The following is a 22,423-nucleotide window of genomic DNA, read 5'->3' on the forward strand; positions in this document are numbered from 1 at the left end:
TTCTTTGCTTATAAATTTTTATTCAGGTTGGATTTATTTGTATAAGTATAAATAAGGATTTATTGTAGAATTTAATGACTTTCCCCCCCCCCCCACCTCGTTCCGGACGCCTAATTTGTAACCTGCGCCTGATTTTTTTAATGTGTAGACAAGGTTTTTTCAAGCCTACAAAAATCTTCACTTGCTCCATTCTAAGTTAGTTTGGAGTATGTTTTCACTGTGGAAACTTTCAAATCAGGCGTTAGTGGCCGGACACGCCCCCTTTTGGAAAAAAAATTCAGTTTTAAAGTGAAACTGTTCTACCTGACTAGAACTGCAGAAAACTTAAATGTGGAGAATTGCGATTTCTAAGATACTCCGTTCTCCACCAGTTGCTCCTAAAAATCAGGAGCAAATCATGTGGAAACTTGGGGCCATAGGGCCCAAGTTTCGGCCTCAGTTGCTCCTGATTTTTTGGAGCAACTGGTGTAGAACGGAGTATCTTAGAAATTCAAATTCTCGGCATTTAGTTTGCTCCAGTTCTAGTCAGTTAGAACAGTTCCACTTTGGAACAGAATTTTTTTTTTCAAAAGCGGGTGTGTCCGGCCACTGACGCCTGATTTGAAAGTTTCCACAGTGAAAACGTACTCCAAACTAACTTAGAATGGAGTAAGTGAAGATTTTTGTACGCTCGAAAAAACCTTGTCTACACTTTAGAAAATCAGGCATAGGCTACAAATCAGCCGTAGGGAATGGGGGGAGGGGGGTTTAAAGGGAAGTTTACAAACATTAAACACTTCAGTTTTACAAGTAAAGAGCCATCATCAATAATAAATGATAAAAACATCATTAAATCAACCAATAAACCAATCAAAAAAAATTAATAAGAAATAAAAAAATTTTTTAAAATCAATAAATAAAACATTTTCTACTTACCGACTGCAGCACCGGGGTGGTGGAGTGGGGAAGAGGGGGTGGGCGGGGAGGGGGGTGACAAGTGGGGGAGGGGGTTGAGGAGGGAGGGGAGGGGGATGAGAAGGCAGGGAGGGGAGGGTGGGTGAGAAAGGAGGGGGGAAGAGAAGGGAGGGAGGAGAAGGGGGGGAGAGGGAGAGAGAAAGAAAGGAAAGGGAGGCTGAACGGGTCGGGCCCAAGACTTCGAGCTTAGACTTACCGGATTGACAGGTAGGTGGCGTTGGGTCCGGGGTCCGGGGGGGTCGGGAGCGCGGATCGGGGGGAGCGGAGATCGGGCGGGGGGGAGAGATCGGTCGGGAGCGGAGGTCGGTCGGGGAGGCGGGGGGAAGGTCGGGAGCGGGGGAAGCAGAGGTCGGGTCGTGGAGGGGGGGGGCGGCGAGGCGGTCCGGTGGGAGCGGGAACGAGTCGGGTCCGGTCCGGAGCTGGGCGTGGGAGGCAGCCCCATTGAGGCCATTCGGCCAGGGCTAGGGGATGCATGCTTCGGGACCCTCCCACACAGTTTTGGGCGCCTGGAGCTACTGCACTTGCACGCCCACTGTAGCGCGCATGTGCAGAGGTCCCGGCACTGTTTTCAGCGCAGGGACCTGGCTCCGCCCCCCACAGCTTGTGCTGCGCCACGCCGAGGGCCAGAGGACCAGCAGGGAGCCGGAGAATCTGGAAGTTTTTTTCAGGCGCGCTTTGTGGCGCGAAAAACGGGCGTCCAGGTGGGCACATAGACATAGAAACATAGAAAATAGGTGCAGGAGTAGGCCATTCGGCCCTTCGAACCTGCTCCGCCATTCAATAAGATCATGGCTTATCATTCCTTCAGTACCCCTTTGCTGCTTTCTCTCCATACTCCTTGATCCCCTTAGCCATAAGGGCCATATCTAACTCCCTCTTGAATATATCCAATGAACTGGCCTCAACAACTCTCTGTGGCAGGGAATTCCATAGGTTAACAACTCTGAGTGAAGAAGTTTCTCCTCATCTCAGTCCTAAATGGCCTACCCCTTATCCTAAGACTATGTCCCCTGGTTCTGGACTTTTCCAACATTGGGAACATTCTTCCCGCATCTAACCTGTCCAGTGCCGTCAGAATCATATACGTTTCTATGAGATCCCCTCTCATCTTTCTAAACGGCAGTGAATAAAGGCCCAGTCTCTCATATGACAGTTCAGCCATCCCTGGAATCAGACTGGTGAACCTTCGCTGCACTCCCTCAATAGCAAGAATGTCCTTCCTCCGATTAGGAGACCAAAACTGAACACAGTATTCCAGGTGAGGCCTCACTAAGGCCCTGTACAACTGCAATAAGACCCCCCTGCTCCTATACTCAAATCCCCTAGCTATGAAGGCCGACATACCATTTGCCTTCTTCACCGCTTGCTGTACCTGCATGCTCACTTTCAGTGACTGATGAACCATGACACCCAGGTTTCGTTGCACCTCCACTTTTCCTAATCTGCCGCCATTCAGATATTATTCTGCCTTTGTGTTTTTGCCCCCAAAATGGATAACCTCACATTTATCCACATTATACTGCATCTGCCATGCATTTGCCCACTCACCTAACCTGTCCAAGTCACCCTGCAGCCTCTCAGCGTCCTCCTCACAGCTCACACCGCCACCCAGTTTAGTGTCATCCGCAAACTTGGAGATATTACACTCAATTACTTCATCTAAATCGTTAATGTATATTGCAAAGAGCTGGAGTCCCAGCACTGAGCCCTGCGGCACTCCACTAGTCACTGCCTGCCATTCTGAAAAGGACCCGTTTATCCCAACTTTCTGTTTCCTGTCTGCGAACCAGTTCTCTATCCACGTCAGTACATTACCCCCAATACCATGTGCTTTGATTTTGCACACCAATCTCTTGTGCGGGACCTTGTCAAAAGCCTTTTGAAAGTTCAAATGCACCACATCCACTGGTTCTCCCTTGTCAACTCTGCTAGTTACATAAGAACATAAGAATTAGGAACAGGAGTAGGCCATCTAGCCCCTCGACCCTGCTCCACCATTCAATAAGATCATGGCTGATCTGGTCGTGGACTCAGCTCCACTTACCTGCCCTCTCCCCGTAACCCTTAATTCCCTTATTGCTTAAAAATCTATCTTTGACTTGAAAACATTCAATGAGCCAGCCTCAACTGCTTCCTTGGGCAGAGAATTCCACAGATTCACAACCCTCTGGGAGAAGAAATTCCTTCTCAACTCGGTTTTAAATTGGCTCCTCCGTATTTTGAGGCTGTGCACTCTAGTTCTAGTCTCCCCCACCAATGGAAACAACCTCTCTGCCTCTATCTTGTCTATCCCTTTCATGATTTTAAATGTTTCTATAAGATCACCCCTCATCCTTCTGAACTCCAAGGAGTAAAGACCCAGTCTACTCAATCTATCATCATAAGGTAACCCCCTCATTTCTGGAATCAGCCTAGTGAATCGTCTCTGTACCCCTTCCAAAGCTAGTATATCCTTCCTTAAGTAAGGTGACCAAAACTACACGCAGTACTCCAGGTGCGGCCTTACCAATACCTTATACAGTTGCAGCAAGACCTCCCTGCTTTTGTACTCCATCCCTTTCGCAATGAAGGCCAACATTCCATTTGCCTTCCTGATTACCTGCTGCACCTGCAAACTAACCTTTTGGGATTCATGCACAAGGACCCCCAGGTCCCTCTGCACCACAGCATGTTGTAATTTCTCCCCATTCAAATAATATTCCCTTTTACTATTTTTTTTTCCCAAGGTGGATGACCTCACACTTTCTGACATTGTATTCCATCTGCCAAATCTTAGCTCATTCGCTTAACCTATCCAAATCTCCTTGCAGCCTCTCTGAGTCCTCTACACAACCTGCTTTCTCACTAATCTTAGTGTCATCTGCAAATTTTGTTGAACTACACTCTGTCCCCTCTTCCAGGTCATCTATGTATATTGTAAACAGTTGTGGTCCCAGTACTGATCCCTGTGGCACACCACTAACCACTGATTTCCGACTGGAAAAGGACCCATTTATCCCGATTCTCTGCTTTCTGTTCGCCAGCCAATTCTCTATCCATGCTAATACATTTCCTCTGACTCCACGTACCTTTATCTTCTGCAGTAACCTTTTGTGTGGCACCTTATCGAATGCCGTTTGGAAATCTAAATACACCACATCCATCGGTACACCTCTATCCACCATGCTCGTTATATCCTCAAAGAATTCCAGTAAGTTAGTTAAACATGATTTCCCTTTCATGAATCCATGCTGCATCTGCTTGTATTCCTATCCAGATGTCCCGCTATTTCTTCCTTAATGATAGTTTCAAGCATTTTCCCCACTACAGATGTTAAACTAACTGGCCTATAGTTACCTGCATTTTGCCTGCCCCCTTTTTTAAACAGAGGCGTTACATTAGCTGCTCTCCAATCCACTGGTACCTCCTCAGAGTCCAGAGAATTTTGGTAGATTATAACAAATGCATCTGCTATAACTTCCGCCATCTCTTTTATTACCCTGGGATGCATTTCATCAGGACCAGGGGACTTGTCTACCTTCAGTCCCATTAGTCTGTCCAGCACTACCTCCCTAGTGATCGTGATCATCTCAAGGTCCTCCCTTCCCACATTCCTATGACCAGCAATTTTTGGCATGGTTTTTGTGTCTTCCACTGTGAAGACAGAAGCAAAATAATTGTTTAAGGTCTCAGCCATTTCCACATTTCCCATTATTAAATCCCCCTTTTCATCTTCTAAGAGACCAACATTTACTTTAGTCACTCTTTTCCGTTTTATATATCTGTAAAAGCTTTTACTATCTGTTTTTTTGTTTTGCGCAAGTTTACCTTCGTAATCTATCTTCCCTTTCTTTATTGCTTTTTTAGTCATTCTTTGCTGTTGCTTAAAATCTTCCCAATCCTCTAGTTTCCCACTAACCTTGGCCACCTTATACGCATTGGTCTTTGATTTGATACTTTCCTTTATTTCCTTGGTTATCCACGGCTGGTTATCTCTTCTCTTGCCGCCCTTCTTTTTCACTGGAATATATTTTTGTTGCGCATTATGAAAGAGCTCCTTAAAAGTCCTCCACTGTTCCTCAATTGTGCCACCGTTTAGTCCTTGTTTCCAATCTACTTTAGCCAACTCTGCCCTCATCCCACTGTAGTCCCCTTTGTTTAAGCATAGTACGCTCGTTTCTGACACACCTTCCTCATCCTCAATCTGTATTACAAATTCAACCATATTGTGATCACTCATTCCGAGAGGATCTTTTACGAGGAGATCGTTTATTTTTCCTGTCTTATTACACAGGACCAGATCCAAAATGGCTTGCTCCCTTGTAGGCTCTGTTACATACTGTTCTAAGAAACAATCCTGTATGCATTCAATGAATTCCTCCTCCAGGCTACCCCCTGCGATTTGATTTGACCAATTGATATGTAGGTTAAAATCCCCCATAATTACTGCCGTTCCTTTTTCACATGCCTCCATTATTCCCTTAATTATTGCCCGCCCCATCATGAAGTTATTATTTGGGGGCCGATAAACTACGCCGACCAGTGACTTTTTCCCCTCACTATCTCTAATCTCCACCCACAATGATTCAACATTTTGTTCATTGGAGCCAATATCATCCCTCACAACTGCCCTGATATCATCCTTTATTAACAGAGCTACCCCACCTCCTTTCCCTTCTTGCCTATCTTTCTGAATCGTCAGATACCCCTGTATGTTTAATTCCCAGTCTTGGCCACCTTGCAACCATGTTTCTGTAATGGCCACCAAATCATACCCATTTGTAATGATTTGTGCCGTCAACTCATTTACTTTATTTCTAATGCTGCGTGCATTTAGGTAGAGTGTTTTCATCCTAGTTTTTAAACCATGATTTTTAGTTTTTACCCCTCAAAAAATTTCAGAAGATTCATCAAACATGATTTCCCTTTCATAAATCCATGCTGACTTGGTCCGATCCTGTCACTGCTTTCCAAATGCGCTGCTAGTTCGTCCTTAATGATTTTTTTTAAATTTATGTTCACATTTCTTGGATCAACATGTAATATTATAGCCAAGCCCACAGTAACCTGATTCTTGGGCCGATCAGTGTTACCCTGCTGTTAGTCACTGGCTGGTATGAGAGAGACTTTCAGGTTATTTTCCCTCTACTTAGCATTTCCCTCAATGGTGTGTTTAAAAACCAGAACTCAGTTTTAGGGGAATTGTATCTATTTTAGCTTCTGTTTTATATGTCTCAGCATTTTAAATGGACCAATTATTTTAGCTGCCTCGTATATGCTTGTCGAGCAGCATAGAAAATTCAGACTTTTTTTCACTGCATTTCATTTTTTTTTAAATAATATAAGTTGGAAATAATTTTGCAATCTTTATTTTTTTCCAGATTAACTTTCCCATGTGTACCATTGCTTCAATGCCCAGGCTTCCAGAACACTGTATTGAATATGTCCGAATCTTGCAGTGGCCCAAAGAAAGCCCATTTGGAGGTAAAATTAGCTCAATCTAATGTTCTGGAATTTGCTTTGGTAACTTTTTTTTTTAAAAAAAGATAAATCAAAGCCCTCTCAACATTGTTACTTGGATTACATGCAGTGATCACTCTAAATACTAAACATTTGTGTATATGATATCCAAGTCTGCCTGAAAGTACAACTCTCTCCTTTTCAACCCTTAAAAGTTTAAGATGGATTCAATGAACGACCAAAATATTGTGCTAATATATATAAGCTCACACTCTAATCTTCAATATTGTCCATTTTTCTTTTCATCACTGGTGTTGATAATCAGCAATCACCAAAGCAGTTTGTATTTCATCCAGGACTCTCCTTGTTGTCCCATGTATGCAAGTGTTCAGTAGATCTACTTAAAATATGAGTAGTGGCCTTCAACCATGTTTGCATCAATGCTTGAATAACAGCACCACACTATTAAAGGTATTTAGGGTTGCTGTCAACCTTTGTTACAGCTTGATGCCAAACTATAGACCACATGCACTCTCGAGCCACAACACATATTGATAGTAATCTTCATCCATAAAACACAGTAGATATTCTCCAATTCACTTCTTGCCTCTCAGGGATGGGGGTTGGTCAAAGCCTCGATCATGACCCTGATCTCTGGCGAGGAATTGGGGTGCGAGGTGGGTGAGGTGGGTTGGGGGTAGGCCTGCGAGCAGCTAAGAGATGTTCCTGGGAGGGACTGGCACCTCCCCCACCCCAGCAGGCCACTTTTTTACCAGGTGTCCTCGGTACGTCTCAGGGTTTCTGACACCTGCCATTGTTGTGCAAAAATGTGGGACTCCCTTCCGAACTTTTATCTGGGTCAGTAGCAGATGTCCCAGACGGATGCACCTTTGTACTGGTGCAAGGATACCCTCCACACTCCCTGCCCTCTCTCTCTCCCACCCCATGAACTTCAGCCCCATGATGTTTGAGCATTTTCCCCCATGGTAGACATCAGTATTCTTAGCACAGAAGTGCATCAACTTCATCATTTTGTTGCTCTGATCTCTAGAGGCAGAGTGTTTAGCCTTGCAGGGTTGTTGGGCAACTGTATCATTCCAGCTCCTCCTTGATTGAAGTCAAGATGTCACATCGTTCCTGCTCAGCATGGTGCCATATGTCACCTGGCTTTTTCTGGCAGATTTGCTTCTCTTCCCTTTCTTTTTGCACCACAGCCCAGACCTGTATAGGATTTCTTCACCTTGGATCAATCCAAAATTGTAATATAATTTTATTCACTGCTGATCACTATATAATGCATAGATACTCTTATTTACAACCATATCATCTTCACAACAACAACTTGTATTTATAAAACATCCCAAAACGTTTTGCAGGAGTAAAAATTTGACATCGAGCCACATAAGCAGAAATTAGGGCAATTCACGAGTGCAGAAAAACACACATACAATTTTTAAAGCAGCTTGTATTAAATAAAACATTGTTGACTTGTCCAGTTTGTGTAAAAAAGAAGCATACACAAATATGCAGTTGACTCCATTTTTGATGTGAAAATTATGTTTCATTTCTGGGTGGGTCACAAAATTAAATTTCAAAATGGATTGAAAAGTCCTGTGTCGGCTTGATTTATGTGCAGCAACTGCAATACCTATTGTATCTGTAGGCGGCTCTGTTGTACCATTGGCTATTGAAACAGTTACATCGTATATTGAATCTGCATGCAGTTGCAGGCTCTGGCCACTGAGTGTTGCTGCTGAGAATCCTCCGTGGCCTTAGCCAGCAGCTACCTTTGTGTATGTAAGTATATTGTAAATGTGAATAGTTACCCCCTTGTGCAATTCTCCCCACCCCCCCCCCCCCCCCCACACACTGATGGAGCCATAATCTAGCAGCTCACTGAGTGACTGATAGCATAATATGCAATCTTGCTATCCTTCGCTGGGACTAGCCTTGGATGACTGTGATGGGTTTGCCTGTATTCGGCGGTGCTTTCTCACTGCAAGACTTGCTTTTGTGCCTTTTTTGGAAGGAATTTGAACAGTAAAGAAAAAAAAAAAGATTGGCCTTTTGCTTCCTTGCCACCAGTAGCTCTGCCCCATTCCCCACTCGACCCCCTGGCCGCCTGCGTTCTTACCGGCATTCACAGGCATCTGCTGCCCCAGAGACACACCAGGGTGCCTTTCTCTGCAATGTGCTTTCACGTCTTGGACATGGGATCAGTTTAACCAATGTCAATTCAGTTCCCACTGAGCATGGGTATGAGGCAGTAACTGCCCATAATTCAGCAGAAATTGCAACAAAATGGGTAATCTCACTCTGGCAAGAAGCCAGAGGGTATTGAAAGCAGAAGAATTCACACAGGTGCTGGTGGGAATTGTCTTTTGAAGTTGGAGTTGAGCAACATTGTTGGCCCATTTTGGAGGGAGCTTTACTCTGCATGTATCCAGTGCTATAACTTGAGAGTACTTGATGCTGAAAGTGTGCTTAAAGAGGAAGTGTTCCAGTTCCCAGCATTGACGTATTCTGCTGAACAAAAAAAAATGAACAAATATATTGAACAGTCTTGTGGTTTAACCTTGGATTCCCTTATTGCCAGTACAAGATACCAGAGTGTGTACAGCATGCTTTATTACCAAAATGAAGTACCTTGTTTTTCCTACAGAGGGCATTGCACTAGATGGTGATGATCCAGAGCATATCCAGTGGGTCTTTCATAAATCGCTTGAAAGAGCTTCTCAATTCAACATTACTGGTATCTCGTATAGACTTACACAAGGTGAGTCCGATAAAATGGGGATATGGATTTTTGCAAATTTGTATTACTGTAAATCGAAAGACATGTTAATGGGACCTTTGTCTTTTGTTCCAGGTGTTGTCAAGAGAATTATCCCTGCAGTAGCTTCGACCAATGCAGTCATTGCAGGTACAGATGGTGGTTAAGCAACTTTTTGAGCAGAGTTATTTTTGAATGCCAAGAAGTATATCTGTTTGCACTAACTTTGTGAATATGAGGTTTAAAACTGATAGCGTGAATGTACCCTCCAAGAGTCACTCAGGGTCGGTTCCATACATCAAAACGGTTTATTACGCCGGCGGGGAGATGAAGCCACTGGTTCATCCAGGTACCTCTCTGCTGAACAAAGGGTTTCATGGATTTTTATATGTTTTACAACTGTTTACTACAGTTACATCAGCCCATTTTGGCCGGACACTATCCAATCATATTGATTATAGATTACATATAGATTCAATTAGACCAATAGAATTGTCTCTTTCGGCTAGCTGAATCCCTTGAGACTTTGCTGAATCACTGGCAGCCATCTTCCTACATCTCCTGCCACCATTTTATACACAAATATTTAATTCTAACTATGCATATTTAATTCTAATATTATGCCACAGGTGCCTTTGCTCTGGAAACGGTCTCCAACAAAAACTAAAAACTGATCTCAACATTATAAAATCTATTGAAGCAGGAAAAGTGAAGTATCTCACAACCAGTTACATGATTTAATTTTACTGTTAAAGGGTAGATAATTGTTACTGGGAATTTTAGAAAGATTTGAAGATTGTGTTTTGTAACTCAGTGGTTTGTCCTTTATGAATCCTTTTCAGGAGTTAAAAATAATGTTTTAAGCAATAAAGGTAGATTTTAAAACCATTGCATTTCCAACAAGCAAATACAAAACTTCTGATCCAAGGCAGCTGACGCAAAGATGGACAGTAGAGATATTTTTCTCTACTTAAACTAGATAAATTAATTATTTCATGGGGCTAGAATTTCCTAACGGCCCGCCAAAGCCCGATTGCTGCCCAAGAATATCGCCGGCAAAAACTCTCTTTCCCCCCCCCACCCAAGAAAAAATCCACCCAGCGAAACAAATGGGCATTGTATCCCGATTCTCAACGAAAAAGTGGAATTTAGGGTCGATTGGGCCGTTCTTAAATAAAATGAGTGATAAATTAAAAAATCACTAAAAATTTACCCCGAGACTGTGGGTTGGGCCTAGGAGGAGAAAAGCACTAAAAATATATATTTTTTAAAACAGAACATAAAAAAATCATTAAAATATTCTCAGGACCCTTTTAACTTAAATCACCACAACAGAATTTTCAAATAATGAGTAAAAAAACAATTACTTACCTTTCTCTTGCAGAGCTACCCCCTCCGCCCAGCTCCGCTGATTCTCACAGGAGTTTTTTTTTTATACTTACCTACGGGTCACCGCTGAGCCAAATATCACGCCATGGTGATCTGAGGATGGTGCACGCCAGTGGTCTGCTCCCCAGCGGTACCTCAAAACCGCCGGCGTAACTCAGCTGCGCAATTTCTCGCTCACCTGGTTATCGCCCACAATGGCCAATACTGCCCAGAAACCAGGCGGTGAGCCACTGCAATTTTTAGCCCATGGTCTCTGGTTTGCATAATTTATTCTGGTGTGGACTGATTACTTTCCTGTTGGACATCAGTTTGGTCACCAGCTGGCAGAAGTAGGCTGTCTCGTCAATCTGAGCTGGATTCAAACCTAGGTCCTAGGAATGAAAGGGCAGTGTGGGAACCAACTCCACAGTCGTCCAGTTGTACTCCAAATTTCCAAATTCTTGTTTGCAAGATTTCCAACATGAGAAAACAAATCCCTTCAGAGATGAAAGCAAGCTCACAAAGCGATGTTGTAGAGGTGCATTCTCCATATTTGTATTAATTGTCAATACAAATATTGACAAAATTTAAAATTACAAATTATACATTTGTAATAAAATTGACGCTTAGACTAGCGGTTAATTTCTGTTCAACTACAGAAGTTAATTTCTGTTCAACTGTTGAATAGAAGATACTACACAGAGTTGTTGATCCACTTGTGAAGGAGGAATGTATGACTGTTACTGTACAGTCTATTTCAGTACAATATACAGTATTCCATTTCTGACACGTGTTCCAAGTTGCATGCTATTTTAAAATTAGCTGTGGAATTTGTCACTGTAATGCTTAGCAGTCATTGCCAAATTCAGTATTCCTTATTAGAAAGGTAATTAATTATCATGGTGTAATTGGTCGCATAATATATTCCCCATAAGATTCACCTGCACCTCTGACATACTCTGGATCATGTAGAGTTCCCCTTCATGTGACACGAATTTTGTATTCATCCCTAAAAAAAGTGAATATTCTCTAAGTGAACTTCTGGAATATTGGGCCCAAGTTTCCACATGATTTGCGCCTGATTTTTAGGAGCAACTGGTGGAGAACGGACTATCTTAGAAATCGCAATTCTCCACATTTTTTTTTCTGCAGTTCTAGTCAGGTAGAACAGTTCTACTTTGGAACAGAATTTTTTCTTCAAAAGGGGGCGTGTCCGGCCACTGACGCCTGATTTGAAAGTTTCCACAGTGAAAACGTACTCCAAACTAAAGTAGAATGGAGCAAGTGAAGATTTTTGTAGAACTGAAAAAACCTGTTCTACACATTAAAAAAATCAGGCGCAGGTTACAAATTAGGCGTCCAGAACGAGGTGGGGGGGGAGGGAAGTCATTAAATTCTATAATAAATCTTTATTTATACTTATACAAATATTATACAAATAAATCCAACCTGAATAAACATTTATAAACAAAGAAAAGATTAAATAAATCATCTTCCTACCTGTGTGAAAGTGCTTCAGGCAGGCCTTTCGGGACCGAAGGCTGAACGGGCCGGCCCGAGACTTCGGGCAGGGCCCGTCCCCAGCACCAGATTTACAGGTAGGTGGCGTTGGGGAGGGGAGGGGAGGTTCGGGTTGGGGGGGCGGTAGAGAGAGAGAGAGAGAGAGAGAGAGAGAGAGGGAGGGGGGGGAGAGAGAGAGAGAGAGGGGAAGGGGGGTAGAGAGAGAGAGAGAGAGAGGGGGAGGGGGGTAGAGAGAGAGAGAGGGGGGGAGGGGGGTAGAGAGAGAGAGAGGGGGAGGGGGGTAGAGAGAGAGAGAGAGAGGGGGAGGGGGGTAGAGAGAGAGAGAGAGAGGGGGAGGGGGGTAGAGAGAGAGAGAGGGGGGGAGGGGGGTAGAGAGAGAGAGAGGGGGAGGGGGGTAGAGAGAGAGAGAGAGGGGGAGGGGGGTAGAGAGAGAGAGAGAGGGGGAGGGGGGTAGAGAGAGAGAGAGGGGGAGGGGGGTAGAGAGAGAGAGAGAGGGGGAGGGGGGTAGAGAGAGAGAGAGGGAGGGAGGGGTAGAGGGAGAGAGGGAGAGGGGGGGTAGAGGGAGAGAGGGAGAGGGGGGTAGAGAGAGAGAGGGGGAGGGGGGGAGAGAGAGAGAGAGAGAGGGGGAGGGGGGGGAGAGAGAGAGAGAGAGGGGGAGGGGGGGGAGAGAGAGAGAGAGAGGGGGAGGGGGGGAGAGAGAGAGAGGGGGAGGGGGGGAGAGAGAGAGGGGGGAGGGGGGGAGAGAGAGAGAGGGGGAGGGGGGGAGAGAGAGAGAGGGGGAGGGGGGGAGAGAGAGAGAGGGGGAGGGGGGAGAGAGAGAGAGGGGGAGGGGGGGAGAGAGAGAGAGGGGGAGGGGGGAGAGGGGGAGGGGGGGAGAGAGAGAGAGAGAGAGGGGGAGGGGGGAGAGAGAGAGAGAGAGAGGGGGAGGGGGGGAGAGAGAGAGAGAGAGGGGGAGGGGGGGAGAGAGAGAGAGAGAGGGGGAGGGAGGGGGGGAGAGAGAGAGGGAGGGGGGAGGGGGGAGAGTGAGGGATGGGGGGAGGTCAGGTCGAATCCAGTCCGGGAGCGGGAGTTGGGGGGGGGGGGGGGTCCAGTCGGGGGGGCGGGGAGCGGAAACAGGAGCGCGGGTCGGGTCCAGTCGGGGGGGCGGGAACAGGAGCGCGGGTCGGGTCCAGTCGGGGGGGCGGGAACAGGAGCGCGGGTCGGGTCCAGTCGGGGGGGGGGGGGGGGCGGAGCGGGAACAGGAGGTCGGGTCGAGGCGGGGAGCGGGAACAGGAGCACGGGTCGGGTCGGGAGTGGGAGGGGGGAGCGGATGTCGGGTCTGGTCGGGGGGGGTGGGGGGAGCGGGTGTCTGATCTGGTCCGGAGGCAGGGGGGAGCGGGTGTCGGGTCTGGTCCGGAGTGGGGCGGGGGGGGGAGCGGGTGTCGGGTCTGGTCGGGGGGGGCGGGGGGAGAAGCAGGAGCTGGCTGTGGGAGGAGCCTTATTCACGCAGCCCCAGGGAGGCCATTGGGCCAGGGCTAGGGGCTGCGTGCTTCGGGCCCCTCCCACACAGTTCGGCGCCTGGAGCTACTGCACTTGCGTGCCGACTGTAGTGCGCATGTGCAGAGGTCGCGGCACTGTTTTCAGCGCAGGGACCTGGCTCCGCCCCCCCCCACAGCTCGTGCTGGCTGCGCCGAGGGCCAGAGGACCTGCAGGTAGGTGGAAAATACCGAGGATTTTTTTTGGCGCACTTTGTGGCGCGAAAAACGGGCGCCCAGCTCGGGACTGCGCCGTTCTAGGCGCGTGTGGAAACTTGGGCCCAATGAATTGTTGCAATTCCAGGAGAAAACAACAGATGGCGACACCGCTCTTTAACTTGTAAATCCTGATACCGTAGAGCCTTGAAGTTACACACTGGACTAGTCAATCAAATGTATGGTGTACATGGAGAGCAATACTGTGTTCATTATTAACTCCTTTACCGTTTCGGTCAGGTAGTTCAGCTCTACAATAGGTATACCAGATTGAAATCTATTTGGTGTCCAGAATAAAGTCTTAAAAAGCTAAGTCCCTTTTTAATCATTGTAAAATTGTTACCCCTAAAAGTTAAGGAGACAAATGACTATTTCAGGATTTGTTATAGCCTACCTTTGAGAAATTGTTGTCAAAATCTAGGTAGGGAGTTGTTTTTAGCACTTTTATTTTGTTAATGTTACTGGTTGAAGACATTAACTTTTTTGCTAATACATTACAGGTTGATTTTGAAATAATTGAGCTTTTCCTTCCCTAGCCGTATGTGCAACTGAAGTATTCAAAATTGCATCAAGGTGATTTTTTAAATTTTTAAACAATTGTTCAATTATGGTTTTCATATTCTTGTCTGTTTCCAATAAAGGTTTAAATTATAGTGTTACTTTTTCAGTGCGTATATTCCTCTGAATAACTACTTGGTGTTCAATGATGTAGACGGACTTTACACCTACACGTTTGAAGCAGAACGTAAGGTGAGTACCTAACACTTTATAAAGTGATGAGACAAATGTTTAACTATTGATGGACATGATGTGAAACTCAGTTTTCTTTTCCCTGCACTAATTTTTTTAAATCAGCTTTGTGCCACCACTGCGTAGGGTAGCATCTTTAATGTGTAAATATCTGGAATAGCATAGCTATTGGAGCTAAACAAGCAGCAACATAAATTTGTGTTGGATGTCTGTGTCCCAAACTCTGCATCTGTCAGAACTACCTACATAAGACATAAGAAATAGAAGCAGGAGTAGGCCATATGGCCCCTCAAGCTTGCTCCGCCATTTAATACGATCATGGCTGATCCAATCATGGACTCCGATCCACTCCCCATAACCCCTTAATCCCTTATCAGTTAAGAAACTATCTCTCTCTCTTAAATTTATTTAATGTCCCGGATTCCACAGCTCTCTAAGGATCCTAGCTCCCTAATAACAGCAAGGAAGTGATGGGGAAGCTTGGGTTCGGGCTTAACAATGTGGCCCAGGCAAAGAGTGAACCCAGAGAGGTGGGAGGGAGCAGATAACCTGTGAAAGAAATGCACAAAGCAGTGCTGAAGCCCTGAATGCTAAACATTTACATTTTTATCTGATGACGGCCATGGAACATCCCCTTGTGAGGCTTCAATCTTGTAAATGGTTAAGATGTACCTCTTCTTCACTTGTGACACTGTCCAAGCCCCTGTAGCAAACAATCTGGAATGCTTAACTAATCAAGTTGAGAAGCTTGTTCACCAGAAACACAGATGGAATAAAGCTGTAGAAATGTACAAAAACAAGATGCATGTATGATGGGAAGTTCGGGTGCAAATTTAATCTTCTACTTTTGGAGACTTTCACCAACTGCCAATCCCATGCCACTTATTCCTCATTATTAAAAGTACAGTAACTTGATCACCCCAAACCTGTAATATGTACTTGTGATTAATTTTTGCCATGTTACTGTCCGACTGATGGTGAAGAAATCTTCCAATTTGTGTAAAAGGAAGCGAATTATTTCATTAAATCTCTACATCTCAATTTACCAATTTTAACCTATCCCTTTGTCTGTGTCAATTTTGTTGGAATGCTTGTTTTAATATCTCAACTATCTGAAGACTCAAAACTGGGAGCGAGAATCTGCTGAAATTTCCATTTGATTTTGTATGGCTGTTTTTATTTATAGGAAAACTGCCCTGCCTGCAGCCAGGTGCCTCAAAATCTCCAGTTTCCACCATCTGCAAAACTTCAAGAGCTCCTCAATTACTTGACTCAAAGTGCTTCACTGTAAGTTTCCTTTAATCATTTACTTGTTACTGTTGTAGGTCGCCTGTGTGTTTTAGTGTGTTGTCCCAATTGCTGCCTGCTAGGCCCAAGCATATTGGTATGTCGTATTGTGATTTAAGATTAAGGTTTGTGTTGCTTTTGCCCACTTGAGTTCCTGATCTCAACCTGGTGACAGAGGAAGGAAGGAACAAGGCAGATGCTGAAGGATAAAACACTGGGGAACAAGATTATCTGCCCACGCTTTCAGCAGGGGGGATGGGGGGAGGGATCAGCAGAAAATAAAATACAGGTTGAACCTCTCAAGTCCGGCAACCTCCCTGGTCCGACATCATTACTGGCAGGGTGGGGGAGGGGTGGGTCACGGCTCCCACTGTGACCTGTGTTCATCAAGTTGAGTAATTTTTAATAGTATGGAGAGTAAGAAAATAATGGTCATGATTTATTCACCACCCCCCCCATACCACCTCTGTCCATCTCCAGGGTCCTCAATTCCCCCCCCCCCCCCCCAACATGTCTGGTTTCCCACCCCCCCCCCCCCCCCCCCCCCCTGCCCTGGGGGTGCTGAGGCCCCACACTCACTCACAGCGCAATTCCCATCAGTCGCACGGTCTCTGTGTGAAAGCAGCAGGAGCTGCTGCAGCGCGAATGTGGAATGGCCGGTGATCCGGAGATTCAGTGCCGGCTCTCCCCCCCCCCGCTCCTCTCTCCAACCCCCCCACACCCGCCGAGAGACAGCCCGACACTCACACCGGCAACTGCAGCCATTGCGCTGCACAGCGCCCGCTCTGTCTCTGAACGGGAAGCCTGTGGGCGGGGCTCCCTCAGCTGACTGACTGACACTGGAATCCGCAGCTCCTCCTGATCCCTTCCTTGGTCTCTGCTCCTAATACAAGAGCCCTTTTGTAATTAAAATGCAGAATGTGAATCGAAGGTCTGTGCAGTCTCTTCACTTTTCCCCGGGACTTGGCTTCTTCCTCGCTACAGTAGGATTTTAAGTTTGGGGTCGGTGTGACCTCCTGTGGTCCGGCAAATTCTCTAATCCGGCACAGGCCAGGTCCTCTGAGGGTGTCGGATTAGAGAGGTTTAACTGTATTTTCATTCTCCTGTTTAACATTGGAGGGGTCTTACTGACTCGAGCTCCTTTCTAAACTGTTCCAAAGGAGAAAAGTTGGTTGTTCAGCTCCAAGGTGCGAGTAATCTGAATGCCATGGCAATTAACAAGAATATTACAATAGTTGAGTTGGTATGGCAAAATGGAAACCCACAATCTTTTCCTCCAAAGAAGTGTCTGCAATGTTTATCTCTGCGCATCATTTAGCTCGAAGAGGTAATTGGTAATTGGCCAGTCAATATTGGTTCTCTTTAAAATCATCTTGTACAGGAGTGAAAAGTAAGTTAAACTAAAAAGTTTTAAGACCATGCAGTTAAGGACAGTACAGGCTCATTGACTACAGTTAGCCTTAATGAAGAGGTGGTGAGCAACCACGTTGATGAACACACAGTAATTTTTGTCTATGTCCTACACAGACAAATGAAGTCCCCAGCTATCACTGCAACTTTGGATGGAAAAAATAAAACACTTTATTTACAAGTAAGAGTTCTCATTCTGTAGTAATTTGATGCATCTGTAAAATTTGTGATGTTACTGTATTGAAAGCTAATGTCAGATCTGGTTTTACAGACTGTAGCATCAATTGAAGAACGAACAAGACCAAATCTTTCAAAAACCCTGAAGGGTAAGTGTAAAGAGTTCTCAGGATTTCAAGAAGTTCTCCCAAGTGCCAAAATGTTTCTGTGCTTTTAAACAGTCCTTTTGTTTACGGCTTGAGAATAGTTCATTTTAAATAGCAAACACCAGTCTTGAGCACTCAGCATTTCCTGCTGCTTACTGTTACTAATCTTCCAATTTCCTGAAAAGTAAACATCTAGAATTATTAAGTATGTAAAAACCTCTTTAAAAGCTGATGTGTTGCTGAGTATCTGAGTAATGCAATCATACTGAGCAGTAATGGGGAGGGTGTTGAGAGCTGGAGGCTAGGAGCTAAAATAACATATCCGGATTAATTTGTGACTGCTCCATCTTTCTCATTTTGCCAAATCATTTTGTGGTCTCATTTTCCCATTAAGTAGACATCTTTTCTCTTGAGAGAAAGCATTTTGATAAACTGTTGCACTGTATCTGATACTGATTTGCAAACATATGGGGAGGAGCTGGCCATCTGGTTCATGAAGCCTGTCACTTTCAATTGTGATGCCTGAAGCATTATGTCGTTCGCACGCCAGACACGAGACTCCCAAAGTAAGCGCTCTCCTCGGAACTCCTTCACGGCAAGTGAGCCAAAGGTGGGCAGAGGAAACGTTACAAGGATACCCTCAAAGCCTCCCTGATAAAGTGCAACATCCCCACCGACACCTGGGAGTCCCTGGCCAAAGACCGCCCTAAGTGGAGGAAGTGCATCAGGGAGGGCGCTGAGCACCTCGAGTCTCATCGCCGAGAGCGTGCAGAAACCAAGCGCAGGCAGCGGAAGGAGCGGAAGGCAAACCAATCCCACCCACCCCTTCCCTCAACGACTATCTGTCCCACCTGTGACCGGGACTGTGGCTCTTGTTTTGGACTGTTCAGTCACCTAAGAACTCATTTTGAGAGTGGAAGCAATTCCGAGGGACTGCCTATGATGGTGATGATTAGATACCTCCTACCCACCAGCAGCCGTGTAACCACCTGGGAGAAGCAGAAAAGCAGCTTAAAAACCCAGGGCCAATTAGGGAGGGAGGGAGGCGGGGGTGGAAACTGGTCAATTCCTCTCCGACCCACTGAAGCCATCGAAACTAATCCAAGAGACCACATTTGACCATACTTGTATTACCTGGTATTTCACCTACCTTGTTTTGTAAGACATGATGAGCGCCCTAGCCAAGTACTGGTCCAGCTCTCTTTAGAAGGTATGTAAAGAATCAGCACTCATTGCACGAGTCGACAACTTGTTGCATAGGTCTACTGTCCTCTGGGAAAAGAAGAACTGCCTAACATCTAACCTAGCCCTAGCCTTGTGTAACTTATATGCATAATCCCTGCTCTTCCCCAGTCTGTCATTAGGAATAAATCTAGCCCTTCAACTCTATAACTCCTATCAAATCACCCCAAACTCCACACATCTCTTAAAATGAATAGACCCAGCTTTTTAAGCCTATCTGAATAATTAAGATTGTTTAAACTAGGAATTGTTTGTGTGGCCCTTCTCTGAAGCTTTTCCAAAGCATCTATATTGCCTACCAAATGAGGGGGCCAAAACGGGATACGATATTCTAAATGTGGTCTAACCAAGGTCTAGTACAAGGACAAAATGGTGAGCTTTGTTTTATATTGAATAGTTCTGTTAATGCAACTTAATGCCCTATATACTATGGCTTCTCAGCAATGGTTGTGAACCTTTAGAGAATTATGAACTATAATCCCAAGATCCTTTTAGAAACATAGAAATTTACAGCTCAGAAGGAGGCCATTTCGGCCCATCGTGTCTGCGCCGGCCGACAAAAAGCCGCACGGCGCTTGGTCAGCAGCCCTAAAGGTTACATACGAACCCATGAACAATGACGGAAAGGCAAAGAGCACCCAGCCCAACCAGTCAGCCCCACACCACTGCAACACCCCTTATACTAAAAACATCTACACTCAACCGAGTTTAGCCCTGTTCTATCTCAAGTCATGTATACTTGGCGTTGGTGTGAACTGCTATTTTAGCAATTCCATTGTTGACTGCCCCAACACTGCAGTCTCCAGGCATCCTCTAGTAACTTAGCCAGGAGTCCACTCTTCATATGTGATTAGACAGAGCGTTGGCAAACTGCACAACTGTGGTTAATCATGTCCCCAGCACAGCCGCATGCAATTTCCAGAATAGGTCTCGGGATAGTGATACGGTTTGGCAATTCTCAACAAATTTTTCTCTCCCTAGTCCTGATAAAGGCTGTGATTTACTTCAGTTGGTGAATTAAGGAGCTATTGGAGTGATCTTTTTTACAAACTGTTTTATTTAATCTTGAATAATAAATTTGTATTCTGACAAACCATCATCAGTGGGGTATTTACAGCCTTTGTACTCCAGAAATTATTTGAGAGTTAATGGAAAACAGCATTGGAAATGTGTAAGAAGCCCTAATCATTTCCCAGCAAACATTTGCATGTGCTTTTATCTCAATTTCTTGTGAAGAATCCAGTCTTAATCTTAAGTTGAGATGATTTTATTTTCCAGAGCTGGGGCTTACCAATGGACAGGAGCTGGCAGTGGCTGATATAACAACACCTCAAACCGTGCTTTTCAAACTCCATTTTACTACTTGACCGATTTTGAAAACAGTCAAATTGTACAAAAATTAATTTAGGGAAACTATTGATCTGTTTATCATCAGTGTACTAGACTGTCATTTTCTAACAGGCTTGGATCTGAAGTTGGATATATTTACTAGCATTATGTCAGGCCACAAATAGTTGAAGGTGTATTGTACATATGTTTGAAATAGGATATGAGCTGAGATGCCAATTTTATGTAATAGCAATGACATTGTATATAGGCAACTGTGGCACTTGTACTTTTTCTTCATTTCATGCACTGTAACCTCTGAGTATTGCGTTTTTAAAGATTGTTTTACAGTAAAAAAGCAAGAAATCTGATTTTGTTTCAAAACATGTACAGAATTTTTTTTGTGAATTTTTCAAATAAGGTTTTTTTCCTGGATTTAGGTTTTATATATTTATTGACATAGTATATTGACTCTTAACAAATATGTCTGGGTCATTTACGTTTACACTCAGCTAGACTAATGCCCTTAAACCTGATATTTAATTAGTTTGGAAACTTGACTTGTATTTCAAAAGTAGAAAGTTATACAAATCTCAGTTGTGTTGCAAGTTTTGGCTATGAATGTTTTTTAAATGTTGTCCAAGAATGTTACTTTACAGCAAAACCTTTTTCGTTCCTTGTGATGTGCAGTACATTGAGTGAAGCCCGATACCAGAAACTGTTAAAACTAAAAAAAACATTTTAAGATTCTAAAATGTAAAGTATCTTTCATGCCTTTACAGATTCTCCAAGAAGTTGTGAGCTCTATAATAAAATGAGCAATAATAAAAGATTTAGGGTTGTACATTAGTCTGCATTAAATAAGCACATGTGTATCTTGGATAATGTCTTGCAATGCTCTGCTCACATGCACGAAATGAAAAACAGTGGTTTAAAAAATGGGATCGGTATGTCCATCCTGAAGTTGAGGTTCGAGTGTATCCAGAGTTTTTGCGGCTTTTTCTCCTGATTATAGCAGATCTACGTGAATACTGATGACCAGGAAATAATCAGATGTGATATTTCCCCCCACTTTGTGGTCCTGTGATGGAGTTTTGAATGTTGCTATTGAAATAGAGAAAAATGTAAAAAAAATAGTTGGAAAAGGGGGTAGGGGAGCAGGCTTAAGGAACCAAGAGGAATGGCAGAGGGAAGTAAGTGGGGCTTTCCTATCTAGCTGTTTGACACTGGAAAGAATCTTCTTAAAACTGTGACAGTAAATGTTCAAGAAGTTTTCTTTTACAAAGTATATTTTGGTATCCATTTTCCCCCCTCATAGCCACCGACTCTTGCTTAAAGTACAGTTTCACAAACATGGGGAACATTCTGGTACCATGCCAAATTGTCATTCTGCATTGTCAGCCTAAATAGTAAGTGTTGGCATGCTGTTTGACTGTGAGGGTATCACTGTTGAGCGTAGTCTTGTCTTCACCTGATGTCCATGCATGCACAATGACTATCTCCCACAAGCTAGAGTCTAACCAGTGCCTCTTGACATTCAACAGCATTACCATTGCCAAATCCCCCCACCATCAACATTCTGGGGGTCACCATTGACCAGAAACCTAACTGGACCAGCCATATAAATACTGTGGCAACAAGAGCAGGTCAGGGGCTGGGTATTCTATGGCAAGTATCTCACTTCCTGACTTCCCAAACCCATTCCACCACCTATAAGGCACAAGTCAAGAGTGTGATGGAATACTCTCCACGTGCCTGGATGAGTGCAGCTTCAACAACACTCAAGAAGCTCGACACCATCCAGGACAAATCAGCCTGCTTGATTGGCACCCCATCCACCATCTTAAACATTCCCTCCATCACCGGCATAACGTGGCTGCAGTGTGTACCATCGACAAGATGCACTGCAGCAATTCACCAAGGTTTCTTTGGCAGCACCTTCCAAACCCACCTAGAAGTACAAGAGCAGTAGGAGCATAGGAAGTCACATACTATACTGACTTGGAAGTATAGTGCCATTCCTTCATTGCCATTGGGTCAAACTCCTGGAACTCCTTAGCAGCACTGTGGGAGTACTTTCACCACATGGAGTGCAGTGGTTCAAGAAAGCAGCTCACACCATCTGCTCAAGAGCAAAAAACAATGTGCAGTGGGGGCCTAGCCCTCGGGCAGTGAGATTATTTGCAGCAATCAGGCAAGACTGGAAATAGAATGTGCGACCTTCTGGACTATATAATTTATTGCTACACCATAGTATAGTATTAGGCAGTCTCTCATGTCCAGGATGACCCATTTCCAAC

At 44.7% G+C, this 22,423-nt stretch overlaps 1 protein-coding gene across 3 annotated transcripts in view; it reads left to right on the forward strand.

Annotated features, from left to right (window-relative positions):
* The window catches only part of uba3 (ubiquitin-like modifier activating enzyme 3), a 53,708-nt gene extending 32,741 nt beyond the window's left edge, over positions 1-20,967 (forward strand). For all 3 annotated transcript variants that reach the window (XM_070895195.1, XM_070895194.1, XM_070895196.1), the window contains 9 exons: positions 6,315-6,417; positions 9,056-9,169; positions 9,263-9,316; positions 14,322-14,358; positions 14,454-14,535; positions 15,722-15,822; positions 17,350-17,413; positions 17,504-17,558; positions 20,076-20,967. In XM_070895195.1, the coding sequence (XP_070751296.1) occupies positions 6,315-6,417; positions 9,056-9,169; positions 9,263-9,316; positions 14,322-14,358; positions 14,454-14,535; positions 15,722-15,822; positions 17,350-17,413; positions 17,504-17,558; positions 20,076-20,164 (699 nt within the window). In that variant the 3' untranslated portion in view covers positions 20,165-20,967. The remainder of the gene's footprint in view (positions 1-6,314; positions 6,418-9,055; positions 9,170-9,262; positions 9,317-14,321; positions 14,359-14,453; positions 14,536-15,721; positions 15,823-17,349; positions 17,414-17,503; positions 17,559-20,075) is intronic.
* The last annotated feature ends 1,456 nt before the right edge of the window (positions 20,968-22,423 follow it).

The sequence above is a fragment of the Pristiophorus japonicus genome, chromosome 12 (assembly GCF_044704955.1).
Source record: "Pristiophorus japonicus isolate sPriJap1 chromosome 12, sPriJap1.hap1, whole genome shotgun sequence".
In the NCBI taxonomy this organism is placed as follows: Eukaryota; Metazoa; Chordata; class Chondrichthyes; family Pristiophoridae; genus Pristiophorus; species Pristiophorus japonicus.